Source organism: Botryllus schlosseri, chromosome 10, assembly GCF_051294905.1.
Source record: "Botryllus schlosseri isolate E-star chromosome 10, Bs_hap1, whole genome shotgun sequence".
Lineage (NCBI taxonomy): Eukaryota > Metazoa > Chordata > Ascidiacea > Stolidobranchia > Styelidae > Botryllus > Botryllus schlosseri.
In genome coordinates, this window is record NC_137245.1 from 10284580 (window position 1) to 10303563 (window position 18984).

Sequence of the window (18984 nt, forward strand, 5' to 3'; positions counted from 1 at the left end):
TATCTTTGCTTTAAAGATGCTGTGCTAGAATTTTCGGATCGACAATCAACCGGATTTGATGGGTACTATGATGCGACCATGAGAAATACTCGACCATTATTTTATTATAGATTACTAACCTACGGAGGTTAGTAATCTATAATTTTATGTGGTGCCGATAAAATTTAGTCGGGGTTTGAAGAATGTTCAATTAAATGGATTATAGTAATATTGCAATCGTTGAAACCTATAATGCGCCAATTAATCGTAAGAGCATTAATTTGGTGTGAAACTTGTTAGCGCTCACCCTCAGCGCCTTGTGTAGTCGACAAAAATCTTGGATGTAAATGCTTCGATCACTCGGCTTACGTTTTGAAAAATATTTCATAACAAACAGCGCTACTGTATTTATGCAGTTTGTCTTTCGTGTTAAGCTTGCGCTTGCTTGATGATTAGTGCAAAACAAAAGTTGTGGGTTGTTGACAACTGACAAGTGAGTGAGTGACAAGCTGGGGGCAGACCCGACTAGGTTGTTATGGTGGTGCCGACCGAGGATATCCAAAACAGCGGATATTATTATTAAGATGTCTGTCGTCCTATTTTTGGAGTAGACTATATCCTATCTTGTTGATTTGATCAGGATTAAAATTAAGCATGTGAAGATAGATCACCTTATTTGATGAAGAAAATTAAACAAAACAGGTCTTACATTTCAGGCTTCAGCAGAAATTACCTTACCCAATATGGCTTGATTACAACATGTTCACATGTCAATTTCAACAGTGACTCTATTTCATGTAGTATTATACATCACAGGCATCCCGATTTTATTACTAATCCCGCATTTTAAATCTCGACAGGCAGTTATCAGTAGATTTCAGGCCACCGGAACTGTAATGAAGGCCACATGAGTGTGTACTTCTGTGTAATGTTATTGGCACTGCTCGATTGCAAGTAAGGACAGAGCAACTATTTTTTGGGATCACTACACCAACTGTACGTATATAAATACCTTTTTGTTTTAATTTTTCAATCTCAAAACTCAATGCAGTACTTGTGCTCAAATTCAACTGTTAGGTCTTGAATGAAACTAGCCCTCCTGGTCTGGTTCAACAGTATGAGCCAATCAATATTGCAATGCTGAACTTTCATTCACCATACTTTATTTAACATGATTTCTACAATTGACCCTATGGATTATCATTTTCACACAACATTCTGATTCTGGTACAGTGACCATTTTTAAAATGAATTTCATGTTCTCCAGAACCGTATACAATGTTTTACTATATGTGTGAGCTGATGTAGGCCTGGCAATGTTTGAAATCACGCGTGTAATAGGATTTCTGCCTGCGGCCAAACTATAAATCCTGTGGACCTTATCTACCTGACATCGAAGATGAAGCCAAAGTCCAAGAAATCAAAGCTTCGCAAAAAAAAGGCCCGTTCGAAAATCGAAGCGAAACGACCCCATCACGCTTCTTCCGACGAGCAGGAGTCGCTCGCGAAAGTAAAAAAGAGACGAAAACTGCGGAAAAAACGACGCGTGCGGAAACCTGATAAACCACATGCCAGTAACGAAGATGCTTCACAGGTAAAGGCACAGGAAAATGCCGAGCTTGATGAGGAGATCATCGATGGTTTCAGGTGGGTGTATTTGAAAATGAAGTTTTCGTAAGCTATCCTTCCAGGGCATATCGCCTCAACCCTAATCCTAGTTTTATAATACCTCAGATCCCAAGGCCCTAATTTATGAGAGCCGTAATCTTATTTTTACGATACCCTACCTCCCCTTCAACAGTTTCGTTTTTAGGTTACTTCAGACCTAAGCCTAATATCCGACTATAATTTTAGGATACCACGACCCCAATTGATTATAAACGCAATCAATTTTGACGTGTTCATGTGGAACACTAATTTGTTGTGTTGCTGTCGATATTAGACCTGTGGTTCTCAACCTTTTGACCTTGCAAACCTGTAAAACATCAAAATAAATATCCGGACTGTCGATCCTTCAATAACAAACTGGTCAACGTTAGATGTGTCATACGCATTTTACTGAAGTTTCTGCAGGACGAATTGCTGTTGCTGACTGTACTTAGCAGGATGGGCGGAGTAATTGATTTCTACTTCCAGATTAAGAATATTCAAAATACACAAGTTTTTGGCGGGAGTATTACTTTCTTATTCGTAAATGATTTCTTTTTAAATTTCAAGGACAGCAATACTAGACCTTATAGTGAATAGGCTACTGCAGTGTGGTTTCATGAGGTGATTGCAGTACTGTGATTGGCTTTGAGAAAGCATGCCTGTACCTCGACTTATTAAGCTTAACGTATAGCGTCCTTTTATACTTCCTTTCCTACAGGAAATGGTACATTAGTTAATAGGAACCTCCAGTCAAGTAGAATTCTAGTGCAATGAGCAAACATTGAATTTTTATATCATTTGATTCATTCACCTGGTGAGTTGTGACTACAGCTGTACAAGCTAAAAAAACACGGTGATAGAAGTATGAATATTGGTTAGCCTGCCCTATTGTATTGGTTAAATAGGCTACCGACAAGATAGCGTAGTGGTTAAGCGTCCGGCCTCTTGATCGGTGAGTCGTGGGTTCGATCCCCGGCTGGGTCAGACCAAAGACCTGATCAGTAACACTGGTATCCATGACTTCCCTGCTTGGCGCTCATGCATTACTGGGATAGCATGGAGGAGTGGTGGAAGACTTAGAAAGCTGTACAAGGCTATATCTGCACCTTCCTTGTCCAGCGACATATGCACTCATGGTATGCATATGCACTCATGGTATGCATATGCACAGATCGTGTGTATGTCTATCATGAGTCGGTGTATATGCCGCAAAAACATCAAGGACAAAAATAAAACAACGTCCTATCCTTTCCTTATATTATTGGCCTCTTGTCAATTTTTGAGAATTCTTTCGTAGTACTGTCCATTGCAGCATCAAATTCTAATAGATAACGAATATGCATCTAGTGAAAATTGAGTGGTGGAGGAAAAGTTTGATAGTTCTATTTCAAAAAAAAAATTATTACAGTAGCTAATGAAATTGATTGAATGTCCAATACCCAATGCTGGTCAACTCAAATTTTCACATGTCGCAATATTTTTTTGGGATTTTTTTTTCAATTTAAATCTGGTCTCCATCTTTTGTGCCGCATCTACGATAACTGTGTGTTGGCTGTTGTATTTTTTATTACCACTAATGCAAGATCATTAGTGGTGTGGAGATTTGTGATTCTAAGGATAAGAGTCGTTTACATTCTCGCATTTCCAAGCATGTTAGACCTGCTCAAGTAGATATCTTGACATGTTACGTGCTCTGCTCATTTTCAATAGTATGTTTCCACCATGTGGAACGATAACCAATTTGTCTGTACTTCCTTTTTTGAGAAACATATTATGACATGTGAGTAGGGTCACAGCAGTATTTATTGAAGAATCAATGCTGTGATGCGAATGACTGGGTTTGCCATGAATTGCTGTCCAGCCCAGGTTGCAGACCTCTGACCTAATTTATCACAAATTGTTCAATTATGTAGCCTACTTCAGCATTTTTTATAGGCCTGTTGGAAGTTACTGAAATCAAATCTAATTTGACTTGAATTGAGAGTCTATTAAGTAACAATTGGTTTAATTGATATTCTTGAGCCTGCTTGTTCAGTGTAACTGTCAAAGCTTAAGGCCTGGTTATTTAAAGCATTGTAGAATTCCTGTACTTTGTTGTTGAATATACATCTTGAAACAGGAATGGATGAACAGATGAACTCATCGAGTTCTGATAATGTAAGTGTGAATGGCCCGTGCTCCAATTTGACCATTGACCATCCTTCAGCTAAAATCTGTTGAACTTGACTGTTGCTTTTGTCTTTTTGCGGTATCTGTCTCTGAATCCACTGAACTATGTACCAGTCAGAATGGCTTTGCAGCCTTCCAAGCTATCTCCCTAAATAAATTTATGGAGTTTCCCCTGCTAAGATGCAGTGGAATTCATTAAAGTAGGAGTGTGTGTGCCTTGGCAATGGATTTAACGGCTGTGATCCTATTTGATTTCGAAGTCTGGCTTGAGAAGCTATGATTTCACTTGATACTGGACAACCAAAAACTGGATATCCGTAATACAGCTACTGGTAGTGGGAACGAAATGCGATCCCCCAAAGCCATTTACTAATTGGTCATTGTAATGTCATAAGTCTCCATGTCCACCAATCACCACCCATGGCCTAGTAGTAGTAGTAGTACTAGTAGTAGGCCTAGTAGTAGGCCATGCACCACCATAAAAATGGATCTATGATGTCGTGCAAATGTAATTCTTTTTCTACACCATAACATTTATATATGCTTACCTCACCTGTGCAGCAGTTATACTGTCTCAATGGGTCACCTATTTAGTTTGTAGCCCTAGCTCAAGAATTATCTCTGTATTCGACCTGCATGAAGAAGTTGGTCACCCCTGGCTTACTATTCTCCTACATCTTAGAAAATTGCTGATCACCATACTTTCCCGGTTATTGATGCCACAATGTAGGCTAGTGTTTGGTGCTTTCGGTTCTTATTTGACATAGATACAGAGTGAAAAATTTACATTTTTTTTTAGCTGATTTGTATGTGAGGCTTGGTAGAGTTGAGTAGTCTTAGAATGTTCTGTATGATTTCGGTTTTGTAGTGAAGGTCAATTTATTTTAGTCAGATAGGATTTCAAACATAGCCTGATTTATCACCAATGGTAGCCTACATACTAACTAGGCATTCATAGAAGTTGACTTAGCTTTATTCTCAACCAAATAGCAAGCAAAGAGTAAAGCTCTAGTGATCTTCAATCAAATTGCCAGCCACTGACCAAGCGATAGATCGAGCTCATTCTCAATCCAAATATTTTGCTACTCAGTTTAACCCTATGGTTTTACATATACAAGATGGTTTTGCATGGTAGGTAATGAATATTTTACACAATCCGATTATGTTGTTGTAATAAATCGCAAATGCATGGGCTTGCGTGCTCTCTAGGGAATATATCAATATGCAGAAGCTGTGCTAGTATTGCAATAAAACTGGTGGGTACTTGCTCCTCACTTATTCATGTGGATGATTTAATCCTTGTATCCAAGACTAATGCGGAGAAATCTCAACACTACTTTTCATCTATTTTTCTAGTAACTGAACTGACTGTTAATGCTGCAGGCCAGTCGTTACGCAATACAGTGATATATTTACTACCACTGTCCCCAAGTTCAAATTTGGCATGAATGCATATTTCGTAAATACTTTTCATTATTGGAATTGAATCAATTTATTATTCCTTGAGTCATTTGTTACTTCCTGCGTGGTAGCCTACTGAACATGGCAGACATGGTCTGAATCATTTCTAAAATATGTCTTGCTTTGGTAGAGTTTATGTCACTGCCTATGAGTTCAATAACGTCATATGGTACTTCTGTCATTCTATATTCTATAGACTACTAAGTTGAGTTGATTTCATAAAATTGTCACTTGAATTATTTTTTGTCATATCATCTATCATCGTTTTGAAGAAAATATAAAGCAAACCTGTCATCGTGTAATTTTTAGTGAAATAAGTTGGCTGGAACTTGGCTTTCAACATTGATGTACATGTAAACATTATGATTCAAATCACATGGTCATCCCTTGGGAGTTTGATACAGGCGTAAAATATCTTCCAAATGCATTTTGTATGCAGACCTTTCGCAATAGGTTATGAGATAGCTGCTGTATTATATATCATTCAATTGCCTGGAAGGTCTGTAGGGAATTGAGTTTTCTACAAAACCTTGGGAAAGGTCTCCCAGGACCCACAAGATTAATTAGGAATCACCATATACAAGTGTTAGTTGAATGCATCCATAATTTATTACTGTACAAGTTCATAGCTGGCAAGACTGGTAATAGATTACGTCTCCCCAAGCAATGCCTGTTTCTAGATTATCTGAATTGGCCTACACAGTATACTGACCTCGGCACGGCATAAACAGAGCTTGTGTAGTGATCCTCTATGACAGGGGGTTCTCAACCTGGGGGGCGCGAGAAATTTTTGTCAATTTTGTCAATGTCTGTATAAATTGTGACTAAACATGTGTTTCACAACCATTCTGAAGAGACGATTATTGAAGATTAAACTTAATTCGTATTCTAGAAAGCTTGCCAAACTCAAACTCCAGCAGTCTCGCTCAACGGAGTATAGGCTGACTTCAACTTCATTTGAGCAAATTTTTGATATTCTTTAAAGATTTAGAGAAATTCCTACGTGTAAGTCATTCATTACTTTATAGCTTTGGCAGTAGCCTAAATCTCTGTGTGCTAGGTAGCTGTTGTTGATAGCTGGCGAACTGCACTGCCTAAGACAGACTTAGATGCAATATAGGTTGCCCGGTTTCGCCCTCAATTTGGCTATAAATCAACACAATTTAATTCATTTCCAAAACTGATCAAATTTAGCATGGCAGGACAGAACGACGACGTGCTCTCAGTAGCCACTACCAGCATTAGGATTAGTCTCAGTGCAATCTACTTTGAAATTAATTGATGTCCTTTTCAATGTTTTTTTGTTATTTTCAAACAAGTTTGGGGAAGTTTGTCAGCAATGTAAAAGACTAAACAACTGGAATGCGGATTCAAAATTGGCGTAAGATATACCTCATGTATACTAGGGTGGAGTGAAAAAAAGAAAATTTTGAATTTCAAAAAGTGCCTCTGATATTTGGTCCCAAATCAAAAATGAATAACTTCTATCATAATTTCAGGTTCTTACGCCCTCTAGTGGCCGAGCTAATTCACCAAACGAGTCGAAAATAGCTAATTTTGCGATATCCTGATAACCGCTTGTGCTAGAAAGCCAGTTTTGGGTTTAAAATCTGTGGAAGCAACATGTTTCTGTCTCACTTCCATGGAACTTTGTCCTGAAAATGTACAGAAAAATATTTACAAGCAAATTGTCGATTTTTAGACCGCCATTAAAAGTGTTGGATGGTTGTACCAAATTTGCAATGCCAATTAGCATGTTACTGTTTGTTGCATTGCTGCTTTAACAATGAAATCTTGTTTGAAGGACTTATCAGTTGATTTTTATATCAACCTAGTATAATTTGGATAGTAGAGAGCATGATTGAACTTTCTTCATAGTTGCAAAGGAGCTACATGACCATTGGATTTGATACAATGTATTTTCCATGAATGAGTTTCCTATCGCGCGAAAAGTCAATCAACTGATGTTGAAATTTAGTCAACTAACTCAGTATCACAAGAATTCTAGAACATCAAATTCTTCAGTCCATACACAAGATTTAAGTTTTCTGCTTCTCTTCTTTGAATTTCTTTTCTGCACCTTTCTCTCTCCTCGTTATTTGCCGTGATCTACCACAAACGAATCACTTTTTTAGTTGATTATTCCAACATATTGCAATACACAAGTTGGAGCAGCAGCTCCTGTAAGGTCCAATACATCATACCGTTCACAAACGCTTGCCCTGTTGATCCCCAATACATGCTTTTGGTTTGATGGTTGAGCACCTCCCATAAAAGTTGAATCATTACCAGAAGATGTTGATTAAGATTGAATTGACTCTGAATCACTTTGATTAAAGCTGAATTGCCCAATAGAAGTGCTGGCACCTGCATTAGAAGAACCGGGTTGGTGGATTGAGCTTGACTGCCTTCGAAATCTTTTGTCAGCTGATGAAAGAGACACAGCGTCAACCAAACAATTTCCCTTGCGCTCTGCTTTTTGACCTTCAAATCCTTCGGTGCCATCCTTAAGCCATAGTGGAGTGAAATTTCATCTCTCTGTTTGCTATCGCAGCAGAAGATGCCAAAAAGCTTATCAATATCTTGCAAGAACGTAGTTTCCATTTCTTGTGATACTGAGTTAGTTGACTAAATTTCAATATCAGTTAATTGACTTTTCGCGCGATAGGAAACTCATTTATGGAAAATACATTGTACCAAATCCAATGGTCATGTAGCTCCTTTGCAACTATGAAGAAAGTTCAATCATGCTCTCTACTATCCAAATTATACTAGGTTGATATAAAAATCAACTGATAAGTCCTTCAAACAAGATTTTGTTGTTAAAGCAGCAATGTAACAAACAGTCACATGCTAATTGGCATTGCAAATTTGGTACAACCATCCAACACTTTTAATGGCGGTCTAAAAATCGACAATTTGCTTGTAACTTTTTTTCTGTACATTTTCAGGACAAAGTTCTATGGAAGTGAGATAGAAACATGTTGCTTCCGCAGATTTTAAACCCAAAACTGGCTTTCTAGCATAAGCGGTTATCAGGATATGGCAAAATTAGCTATTTTCGACTCGTTTGGTGAATTAGCTCGGCCACTAGAGGGCGTAAGAACCTGAAATTATGATAGAAGTTATTCATTTTTGATTTGGGATCAAATATCAGAGGCACTTTTTGAAATTCAAAATTTTCTTTTTTTCACTCCACCCTAATGTATACTATTAGATCAGGGGTGGGCAGCCCGTACGGCCGCATGCGGCCGTAGAAGGGAATTTGTGCGGCCGTCGACGCCTAATTTAATTAGTATGTGTTGGCAGCCGTAGACATGCAAATTGCAATTACGAATTCACTCCCGAATTTTCGAGACATTTTATATAATCTTGAAATTTTCTTTGCGCTCTGCGCAATTCAGCAAGACTTCATTTTTCGATTTTGATGCAGTAGCGCCCTTCTTACTTGGAGCAGGATTGGGAATCCTCAAGAAATAACAATTCATTCGTGGCTCTGGAAAATTTTCGCGCTCGGTGCGACAATATGCACTCCCAGCAACTATTCACAACATTGCCACTCGCGATTTCGGTGCGTACAATAGGCCGTTGTGAAAAGTAGAATAGTCCGGAGTTCACTGGGAATGGATATGGACACTGGACAGTTTACCATAGGTATTTTGCGTCCAGATCGTTCATTGCGGCTATGCCCTGGAATGTGGCCTTAGGCTACATAAGTAATCGAAATGCGGCCATGATTAGCAAGAAGGTTGCCCACCTCTGTATTAGATGATGTGCTCTTTTTCACATGACGATAAATGCAAGGGGGGTCAGGGGGGCACGATTTTTTTGACTATTGCCAAGGGGGGCGCGTGTCAAAAAAGGTTGAGAACCGCTGCTCTATGAGATCCTTGCCTTTGAAATCCTACAGAAACGAGTAATAGTCCATGTCTTCAAATTTGTTAATCGTATTTTTCTTAATGAATTGCATTCTCATTTTGATATCTAGCTACCCTTTGATGCTTGATTGGTGGCATTTTGGTACTGGTGATCTCAATTCTTCTCGGGTTCAGTGAGTTTGTCCCAGATCGGAAAATAAACGACTCACCAAACAGTATACAATCTATACATACATGCCATTCAGGTCTACACACTTTGCGATGTTGGGAACCTCTGGTCTCACTTGCGGGAGCAAGCATGCCGTGCTCATGTTCCCAAGGGCAACAATTTTATGGTGTTGTGGTGCAGAAGTCTGTTTTTCACAATTTTTGGAACAAAAACTTTTTTCCTCAAAATAACCCTTATTATCATAAAACCTTTTAGGTTTGTATTTTGGAGTAATTGGAATCTGTGAAAAGCACCTTTGAAAAACATCAATGAAAAATTTTGCCACGAGAACTTTTTCCAAAAATTTTTTCAAAAATCATGGAAACTCGGTAAACGTCAAACATATTCGGCCATTTCACTCCACATTTTAACCAAAGTTGGAATATCCACTGAAGCACATTGTGTGCACATTTCAGAAAGATTGCTTTCCTAGTTTCAAAGTTATAGGTGTATGACTGATTTACCAATTCGAGGGGTAGCTTAGCCCCTTAACAGAGGAGTTCTCTTTTTAGTATGGCATGACAGCCCTGATCATATTAGCCTGCTAGTTAGAGGACTGATATGCGTTATGCTACTGTATATGTCACAATATGATAGGTACTTTTTATTCTTGGTTAGGCTGAAGTCAACAGAAGAGGCTAAAAAAATGTACATCAATTGCCGTTCCCAAACAATATGGATCAATTTGAAACCGACGAAAATCTATTTCGCAGAAATCCATCCAGAGGTTTAAGATTTATGGGAGTTTGAAAAGGTGCACTCAAGATACCACTAGCCATGTATGACTTTCTAAGTCTTGCACCACCCCTTCATGCTATTCCTATATTGCTGAGCGCCAAGCAAGGATGTCATTGTCATGGATACCAGTGTTACTAATCAGGTTTTTGATCTGACCCAGCCGGGCATTTAACCCATGACCTACCGATCAAGAAGCTGGACGCGCCACCATTATGCTGTCTTGCCGGTCAGTTAGAAATTCGGCGTGTGCAAAATATCGAAAGATGACAGTAATGGGGTCTGCATAAAGTCACATAATTTGACTTCTGTGACACCTTTTTAGTTTTTAGTCAACGAAGCAATGATCTTGAGCACAGGTAGGCCTTTAGGCTACCGACCAGAAAGTACAAAACTAATCGTTAGGACCAGACATTATTGAGTATTCCACTTTTATTCCAAGCAATGCTAGTCACGGATATTTGGTGCCAGTTATGTGAATGTGTCGATATTTTCCAACATCCTCACATGGTACATGAGCCACTTCCTTCCTTTGTTTCAGCCGTTTTTATGCAGCATAGCATAGCTTTGAATTATTGTGCTGATTTGAAATTTTCTCTTCTGATTTTGCCTGCCAATCGGATTTGCCTGCTGTGTGATGGCTCATATTGAAGGAAATCATTTACATCCGCATTGGCTTGCAATGGGATTTTTAATGAGGCAATAAGAGCAAGATAAATGACATTATGTGGTAGGCTACTAGTAGCTCTTGGTATGAATTCCAATGACCATTACTGTTAATTTTTAGTTCACTGTACTGTGAGAATGACCATGACCTTAATGCATCACTGACCCATTTTCTATCTTTTGTTTAAAATCCTTATTATCCATTTTCATTTTATGATGTAGCGTTCTCAATTCTCATCATATCCAAGCAGGAATAGGCAAATTTCTGATCTAAAAAATCAATATGTAGAAAACATTGTCAAGAACGAACATATTCGCACACCTTATGAAAAAAACAACCGTGCTGAAATTATGTACGGTAAGTGTATCAATGTCAAAGCTCAAGTTTCGAAAACAAATAGGCCTACCGACCGTATAAGTTATCGGATAGGAAAATTTCAATTTCCATTTGATTATTCTCAAGACCTTTGAGATGAATGATGGATTAATCCTAAAAGGCAGAAATTTTGCATATTTTTTTACTGTGCCAAGGTCCTAGCAACCTTGGTGATGTTTCCATTGATGTGGGCCTATTTAACCGCGACACTTATTGAATTTTATTTTGTGCCCCTATCTGGACTTCCTTCGGCGTGTATAGGCCTATTCACCTACACATATTTAACAATGTTTTCTTTATAATAATGACTGCGGAATACAATTACTGTTTGTGGAATAGCTTCCATTTTGCACATTCACTGAAAGAGGGCCTGCACTGAGTAGCTAACACTTAATAAAATGTATTATAGGCCTGCTCTACAACAGCATTTATGATGACAATATTGTTTCTAGAAGTCAATGTACCAAATTAACTAAATACTGTAACAGTCCTCAAAAATGATTGGTAAAACTTGAAAGTGTTAGTGAAAGTTAATCGAATAGTTATGAAACAATATTAAAAAATTCAGTATTAATTCTTATCAATTTGAAAAAAGTCCTTCCAGATCGCTCTGTTCAAATTATCATTTTTGGGTCATTGGGTGATTTTGTTTACTGCAATCTTCCTCGATGATGCCATTCAAAATACCATTTTAGATACGGTGCCGAAGATAACTTGCAACACACCAGACATGGGGTAATCGCGATTAGTAATCGTAATCGATTACGACGATTACAGCATTTTCAAGTAATCGTAATCGCAATCGATTACATTCGAAAAAATTCCGAAGTAATCGTAATCGTAATCGACTACTTCCCATATCTAATCGATTTATTTGTGAAAGAGCGATTACTTTTTATTAGTACAAGGACTATGACATAAACTCAACATTCGCGAACAAGGAAAAGATATTATACCAGGTTAATGATAGCACAAATGTCTGATTTACAATCACCACTGCTCATTATTATGTCAGAAATATTATAGCTTCGCTCATGATTGCGTAAGAAGTATCCACACATTGTATGTAAATAGATATTCGACGTACATTGTAGTGTGATTGTAAGAACACCTGCCGTGCGATATATCAGGTCTTCGCAACACTCCAGACGCCACTACCTCGCAGCACCATTCTGCCTAGTTGCACATGGTAACTTATGTATGATGTTTGGTTAAAGGTTATGCTTATAGTCAAACGCAATTTGTCTGTTGGTGTTTGGCGAGCAGCAGACCTATGCAGTACGTACCAGGGTTGGTGTGAACGTGAGGTTCACGTTCGCGTTCTGTGTGTGTTTGAACCTCAGAAATTTAGAGGTTCACGTTCACAGACGAACCTTGGAAGGTTCTGAACTGTAAACCTTTTTTCACATATTACAGTTTTCACTTCATTATAACAGCTTTGGTTGAAACTTTTTGCATTTCAACTGCTGGCCACTCAATGCATGGCGCTGGCAGCATAAAAAAAAATCAACACTGAAGGAGCATGCACCTTGAAAATCTCAAAAATTTAGCTCGAAATAACCCACAGCATGCCGTTTGTGAATATTAAGTGACTCTCTGCTGTGAGCTTGACCAGCATTTACACAACATCAAGAGCGAGATACTCTAAATAGCTCTAGTCTAGATGTAGCCAGAGAATTATGCTTATTCGACCAATCAAAGGAATTGATATCGTTGTCTAATGTAAAAATATAGCAGGTGTACCGGGTCAATCTTGACTTCATATGTTTATTGTATCATAAAAACAAAATCCGTGAAATTGGGGTATTGGCTACTGCTGTATAATTTGTTAATGGGGTAATATCGGTAGCGAATATAGAATCCGTTTTACACTTTGCTCAATATTAACGTCACAATACTCAGTCGCCGAATACATTGTCGGGCTGGCCTGGACCGGTAAGGCGTAAGTTTATATTCCCTTCCAAGTCCTCGTCGGAATTGTTGGCAAAGCTACGGAAGATATTGATTTTATGGGGTTATCATACCAATTGATTGCCCCAGTTGAAACATTTGCCGACATTTAAAACGTCAATTTGTACTTTAGCATATTGGCATTATGTTGCCCGAGTCATCGCTGTAGGTATCGTGTACATTAATATAGGCTATAACTTCACTAACATGCAGGGTTGGAATCAGAAATACGACGTCACGTGACGTCATAAGGTTCAGACCATCCCTAGTACGTATGTACACCGAGCAAAGATTTGAAATTTTGCACTCGCCCAGTAAAGCATCACAATTTCCACAACGAAGCATTTAAAATCAACAGTTGCTGATATAATAACCGAACCGTTCTTTGCCGTTTCTCGTAACGGCAGCGTGCAGTATCTGTATTAAGTAGAAGGCGGAATTTTATGGTCACTTTATCTTATTCTTATATGACTCTATACTTTAAACGGGCGCCAATCATTATTTCGCAATTCTTTACCTGCTACCATAACCATCCGCTTATATGCCATGATAGCGTGGGTTGTAGTTAAAATAAGGACCCAAACAGCAATTCGTCCCGCACTCCGAACGTTGGTCTTGGGCCTGAATAAGGTGGTCAATTTTCAAGTTGAAGACTGAATTATTGTCAATAATATTAGTAATTGCAATATGTTACTATTCATTTTTAAGCCTCTCTCAGCCCCCGATAGTCAGATTTACCTGTGTAGCTGAGGGCACGTAATTCATAATTATAACATCTGGTATGTTGTTGTAATTATTTTATTGTATGTTGTTAATTCGTGACCTCCGGTCTGTTATATATAACATCAAAAGATATTGCAGTCACCCAAACGTAGATGACGAAAAGAAAAACGTTCGTGAGACGCACGCGCAAATAATTGCCCTGTCTTTATTCCTCTGTGGGTGGCCCGGGTGGCATTTGTATTATGGGCTCATATTTTAAGGATAGGATTATTAGTCACGCACACCCAGCGCGGCTATTGACAATGGACACATGCTCAAAGTTTTGACCAAGGTCTCTCTTTAGTAATACCCTTTTTGGAGTCGCATGCTGGCCGTAACTGCATTTGTCTTTTGGTATGTCGTGACTCGGTAATGAAAATGACCGGCAACGAAATGCTTATTCTTGTAAATTATGCATACTTTTTCATGAGGGTGAGAGGTATGCATTTCAAAATCAAGCTATCAAGAGACATTCAAATCGCGAAGCCCGAAAAAAATTTTCAAGTTTATAAAATCCCACGAAAATACTCTATTATTAATGTTGGTTTTACCAAATACTTTTGAGTCCTCTGCGAGCGCTCTCATCACCCTATTTGGGGAGTTTGGGGTGCGGCAGTTACGGACCTGGCAAGAATGCAAATCGTTGGATGCGATAAATCGTCCCTGATTAAGTTGGGCAATGGGTACATTATGACGTAACAAGCAAATAGCGCATCATTTATTGAGAAAGTTGTTGTTATCTCATTAGGCCTTTTCGACGCAATCCTTATATTGTCTTCAATATATCTTGTAAGATCAGTTCGAAGAAGCAAAATAAATGTAATCGTGAGAAATCGTGATTACTTTTCCAATGTAATCGTAATCGTAATCGACTACTTCCTGATTTTGCTGTAATCGTAATCGTAATCGTAATCGCGTGATTCAGGAGTAATCGTAATCGCAATCGATTACATTCATGAAGTAATCACCCCATGTCTGCAACACACACATTGAATTTCGTTGGCCATAACCCGACACATTTTTCTGTTTCAGTATCCGCGCCTTTTCCACCGTGGAGGCCATGCAGGCCCACGTCGGTTGTCGTGCCCTGGAACCTTGCGCGGCCACGAAATCAGCGCCGGACCCCAAGATGCCAACTTCGAGCAACGAATCCACCAATGGCACAAGGCGCGCCAAGCGCAGCGTCTCGGTAGAAAGTGTCTCATCCCGGTCCAGTCTCGGGGAGGGTTACCTGGGCGAATCGGAGGTCAGCGACGGCCCGTACCGCAATAACTCGTCCTCTGACGAACTGTTCAAAGCCAAAGCGAAACCGCCCGTGTTTTCTAACGCCAAGATTAACGCTATCATGCCGGCTACTGCCATGTCAAAATTGCAAGGCAGAGGAGGCTCTGGCGCCGGTGTGTTTGACCCACCTCTTGCATCAGCGGTCCGCCACGAGAGCGCGAAACCTCGTCGTGAATCGAGCCCGCATTCAGTTCAAAAGTCTGCCCGAACCCATCCGGGTAAGATCAGGCCCGGTTCGAGGAACACAGACCGGCCGACACATCACGCCCTGCCCAATTCTAGGACTAACGCCACTTCGCATCAAAAACTGCGAGCTCTCTCGGCCAAGTCAACCAACCAGCGGCATTCCGCAGACCCCCAAACGTACATGAGAGACGAGCTGAATCGCAGGTTCCTTGCCAGCGCAAAAGGGGAGGAGCCCCAGACCGTTAGAGCCGAGATACACCAGCACCAACACACGCATCAGCACACACACCAGCACACCATCACAGCGCAGCCCTACCCCGAACGGAGACAGTATCCGTCTGCCCCAGCCTACGAAACTAGGCAGCCGTTACCGGCGCAGTATCATAGACAGCCCCAGTCTTACAGACCGCCACACCCACTCGTGGCGGCACCTTATGTGGATCTTCTGCCATCGGTAGTGGGTCACCACCCGAATCCATACGGGGTGATCGGGCATAGTTCCTTGGCCGGCTACACAGGCTTGTCCCACTTGGATCCTTTACTGCAGCAGAGGCCATTTCGGTCGCAGCTCCCCGGGGCTTTTCAGCCCAAGCAGATGCCCGCAGCACATTCTGCCCCGGCAAACTCCCTGCTTCGGCACAAGCAGGGCAAGTGGTGCACGACTCATGCGACGGTCGCGGCTCAAATTTTGGCGCACAAGCGAAAGCTGGCCATTGACCCGAACGCAAAGTTTGAAATGTCCCACAGGGGAGTTGTGCAAAGAACCGCATTCCATAGCACCCATTCAACGCCGGGACATAAAGATGTGTCCCGGTACGGACAGTCTGTTTTTGGCGGACTGGGGCATAGTGGGCGAAACGATCATCGTAACCCACTGCCCTCGTCTGCTAAAGAACAAATTAGAACTCATCACAGGTCTAGGTCCCCTTTGCATCATTACCCAAGAAGTCGGGTCGACGAAACCACGTTGGGTCGGCGCACCACGCCTTCGCTGCACGTCCAGCCCGCTCCACAATTTCAACCGCCCTCCATGCTGCTCGCGCACCAGCCCCACCTGCCCGGGCATTCGAAAATGCCGCAAGCGCTGCCTCAGCTGTCGCCGTATCTTGCCGACCCGCTACAGGCGTCCCGGCATGCGAGAATGACGGAACTGTCCCGGCCGCCTGATTATCTTCTGCCCGGTCTGGCAGCGGCTTCGGCGTTTCCGCGACCGCCCGTTATGTTTGCGTCCGATCCATTGGCGGCGCTGTACTCTTCCGCTGTGTATCGCCCCGAAAATCTTTATCCAAACCAGTCGGCTTTGTATCCTGGTCTGCCCGCTCATGTGGCCTTGCATAACCCATACCGTGGCCCGAATCCATGATCTTCATGCGCCGATAGGATTATCTTTCGATAATGTAGTTTGCAAATGATCTTTTATTTATACTCAAGGTTGCCATCGACGTTGATCAAAAACTAACGACAGCCTAAAACTTGGTAGCCATACCGCAAAATTGGAGTAATTGACGGCTAAAAACAAAAGTCCTTCTTGCTCAGTCATAATATCGTCGTCACTTTCGCCCGGTTCAAATCACGGCCTCCTTTCCCAAGATGAAAAAACTAAGGATGCAAGTCATAAGGACAAATATCTTAAATAAGAACATGTAATTTTGAAAGACATTGAATTGAAGGACAAATCTTAGAAATAAGTACGCTATGGCAACCCTGTTTATATTAGCGTTTTCTTCTCTTGCGATTTATGCCGTCGCTGTTCCTTGTGGCACCCAACTTGTCGGCGGTCGCGATGATATGCTTTTGTGTTGCCAGTTACATGTCGTCCAAAATAATCTTGTATATCTGGACCATGACTGGTGCTTTGTCACCGTTTTCAGGTTCAATCACTACGTGATAGAAATATTGTTCCATGATTATTTAGTAGCCTTGTGCGAGTTGGTTTTCAATGCTGTACTACGGCTAACCTAGGTTTGGAGGATTGAGTGTTGGAAATACAGTAACTGAACTATAATTTTTGTTGATAAAATATTGTTCTTGATGTGAAGAGTATATTTTTGTCGCCATTACTCAAAAAATGGGACTTGGATTCGAGTACTCATATCCTTGTGCCCTGCCCGATCCGTTTTATAGAGATGAATTTTGACATCGCTGATCTAACTCTTGTGTGTTTTGAGAATGGTAGGCATAGGTAATTTCGAATGACCTTCCCCACTAATTATTTGTCATGACATAATCGGTCAACATAAGATTCTCCAATTTCGTTTCTTCTTATAGTAGGAACATGCTACTGGTATCATTACTCTATTCGTCGGGGTTCGTTGACTGATACAATGATCCTGAATCCATTCCTATCTCATGAATAGGTATCATGAATTTCATGTTACTTCAATTACACTCGCAATCTCAGACTTTGTCTATAGCTGTAATGGGAGACGACAATTTGAATCCTTCTTTCTGCATGATATGCTTAGAAAAACAATCGTTAGTAAGACTGTTGTTGTGTAAGTGATGATAAGTTTTGTTATTTTTGATAAACATCATGTCCAGCTGGAGAACATTATCCTCCGCCTATCCTGGAAGTTTTAAAGTACTGTGTTCTCAGTTTTATACCTCTTTTTAAAAGCTATTTCGTATTTTTGCTATATTTAAAACAACTCTGCTATCATGATTGTATCTTAATTTATGCCTCCAATATGTGGCATTCTCCATGTTCCTGTCATAAGTGTTCCTGTAAATTTATTTTGTGAAGAAATTGGCTATAATTCGAATCGCATGTATGTGTATATCAAACGTTTACGGGAAGCCAGCCGTTACCGACTGTTTCTGTTCTACTGTTTGAATTGACCAAACGATGTTGGGATAATCTACCACTGCAAACAATTATTCAGTAGTTAGGAATCCCTTGTCACTCTAGGCATGAAATCCCATCTGACTCATGAGGCATCCTACATTGTGGCTTTGGGTGTTTGTAAATCACGAATTCTTGGATCAGTAGGCAGTATTAATGAGGCAATGACGATAGAATATAAAAATAATGCTACAGTTTGAAATTAGGAACAAACTAATATCATGTCATCCTTCAAGAATTTATATATTGCTAGAGACCATGTTTTTAAAAACTACTCCAAATTCAATCAGCCCGCATATGCAACTCTTTTTGTCACGAATTGCATGTAAAGTGTCATACCTATTGTTGGTGTAACCTATGAATCATTTGTAGAAAGGATGGTGGGAGCACCATAATGCATTGTTAACTCGGTTTTACATAACGGTAGTTTTATTGAATACTTAGATTCTGTCAATGACGATTTAGTGGAATGCGGTTTGATAGGATGATATGTTACACCCTTGTCACGTTAACTTAACGGTATATTTTGGAATTCGAAAAATGTGCAATTCTCATAGACATTTCTACGTTTATACGGGCTCTGTTGATGTATCGGGGCCATGTCCCTTCTTGCCACCCGCAGACGCTCGAAATCCAAGTGTCCTTGGCACCTGTCTAAAAAAATGCGAGAAGACCTTTTAGACTTAATGGAGAGACTGAATTTGTAATGATCTTGTACCTTACCGACGTTTGTTGCAGTTACTCTTTTTATCCCGCTGCTATGTTCGTAAAAACGACAATTCTGTTTCTTATCGCGTTATTTATGATTTTATTTTTACCGCAGGTCTATTGCTAGAGC

General features: G+C 40.2%; 3 protein-coding genes across 4 annotated transcripts in view; all 3 read left to right on the forward strand.

Moving 5' to 3' along the window:
• LOC145449116 (ciliary microtubule inner protein 2C-like) overlaps positions 1-18984 on the forward strand; it is a 231067-nt gene that overhangs the window by 186715 nt on the left and 25368 nt on the right. The window lies entirely within an intron of this gene.
• Positions 1-18984, forward strand: part of LOC145449112 (F-box only protein 28-like) — a 187760-nt gene that overhangs the window by 62417 nt on the left and 106359 nt on the right. The window lies entirely within an intron of this gene.
• Positions 158-18969, forward strand: LOC145449097 (uncharacterized). The gene is made up of 2 exons (XM_080327570.1): positions 158-1626; positions 14867-18969. Exons 1-2 carry the CDS (start codon positions 1379-1381, stop codon positions 16665-16667), a joined length of 2049 nt encoding a protein of 682 aa, XP_080183696.1. The 5' UTR covers positions 158-1378; the 3' UTR covers positions 16668-18969.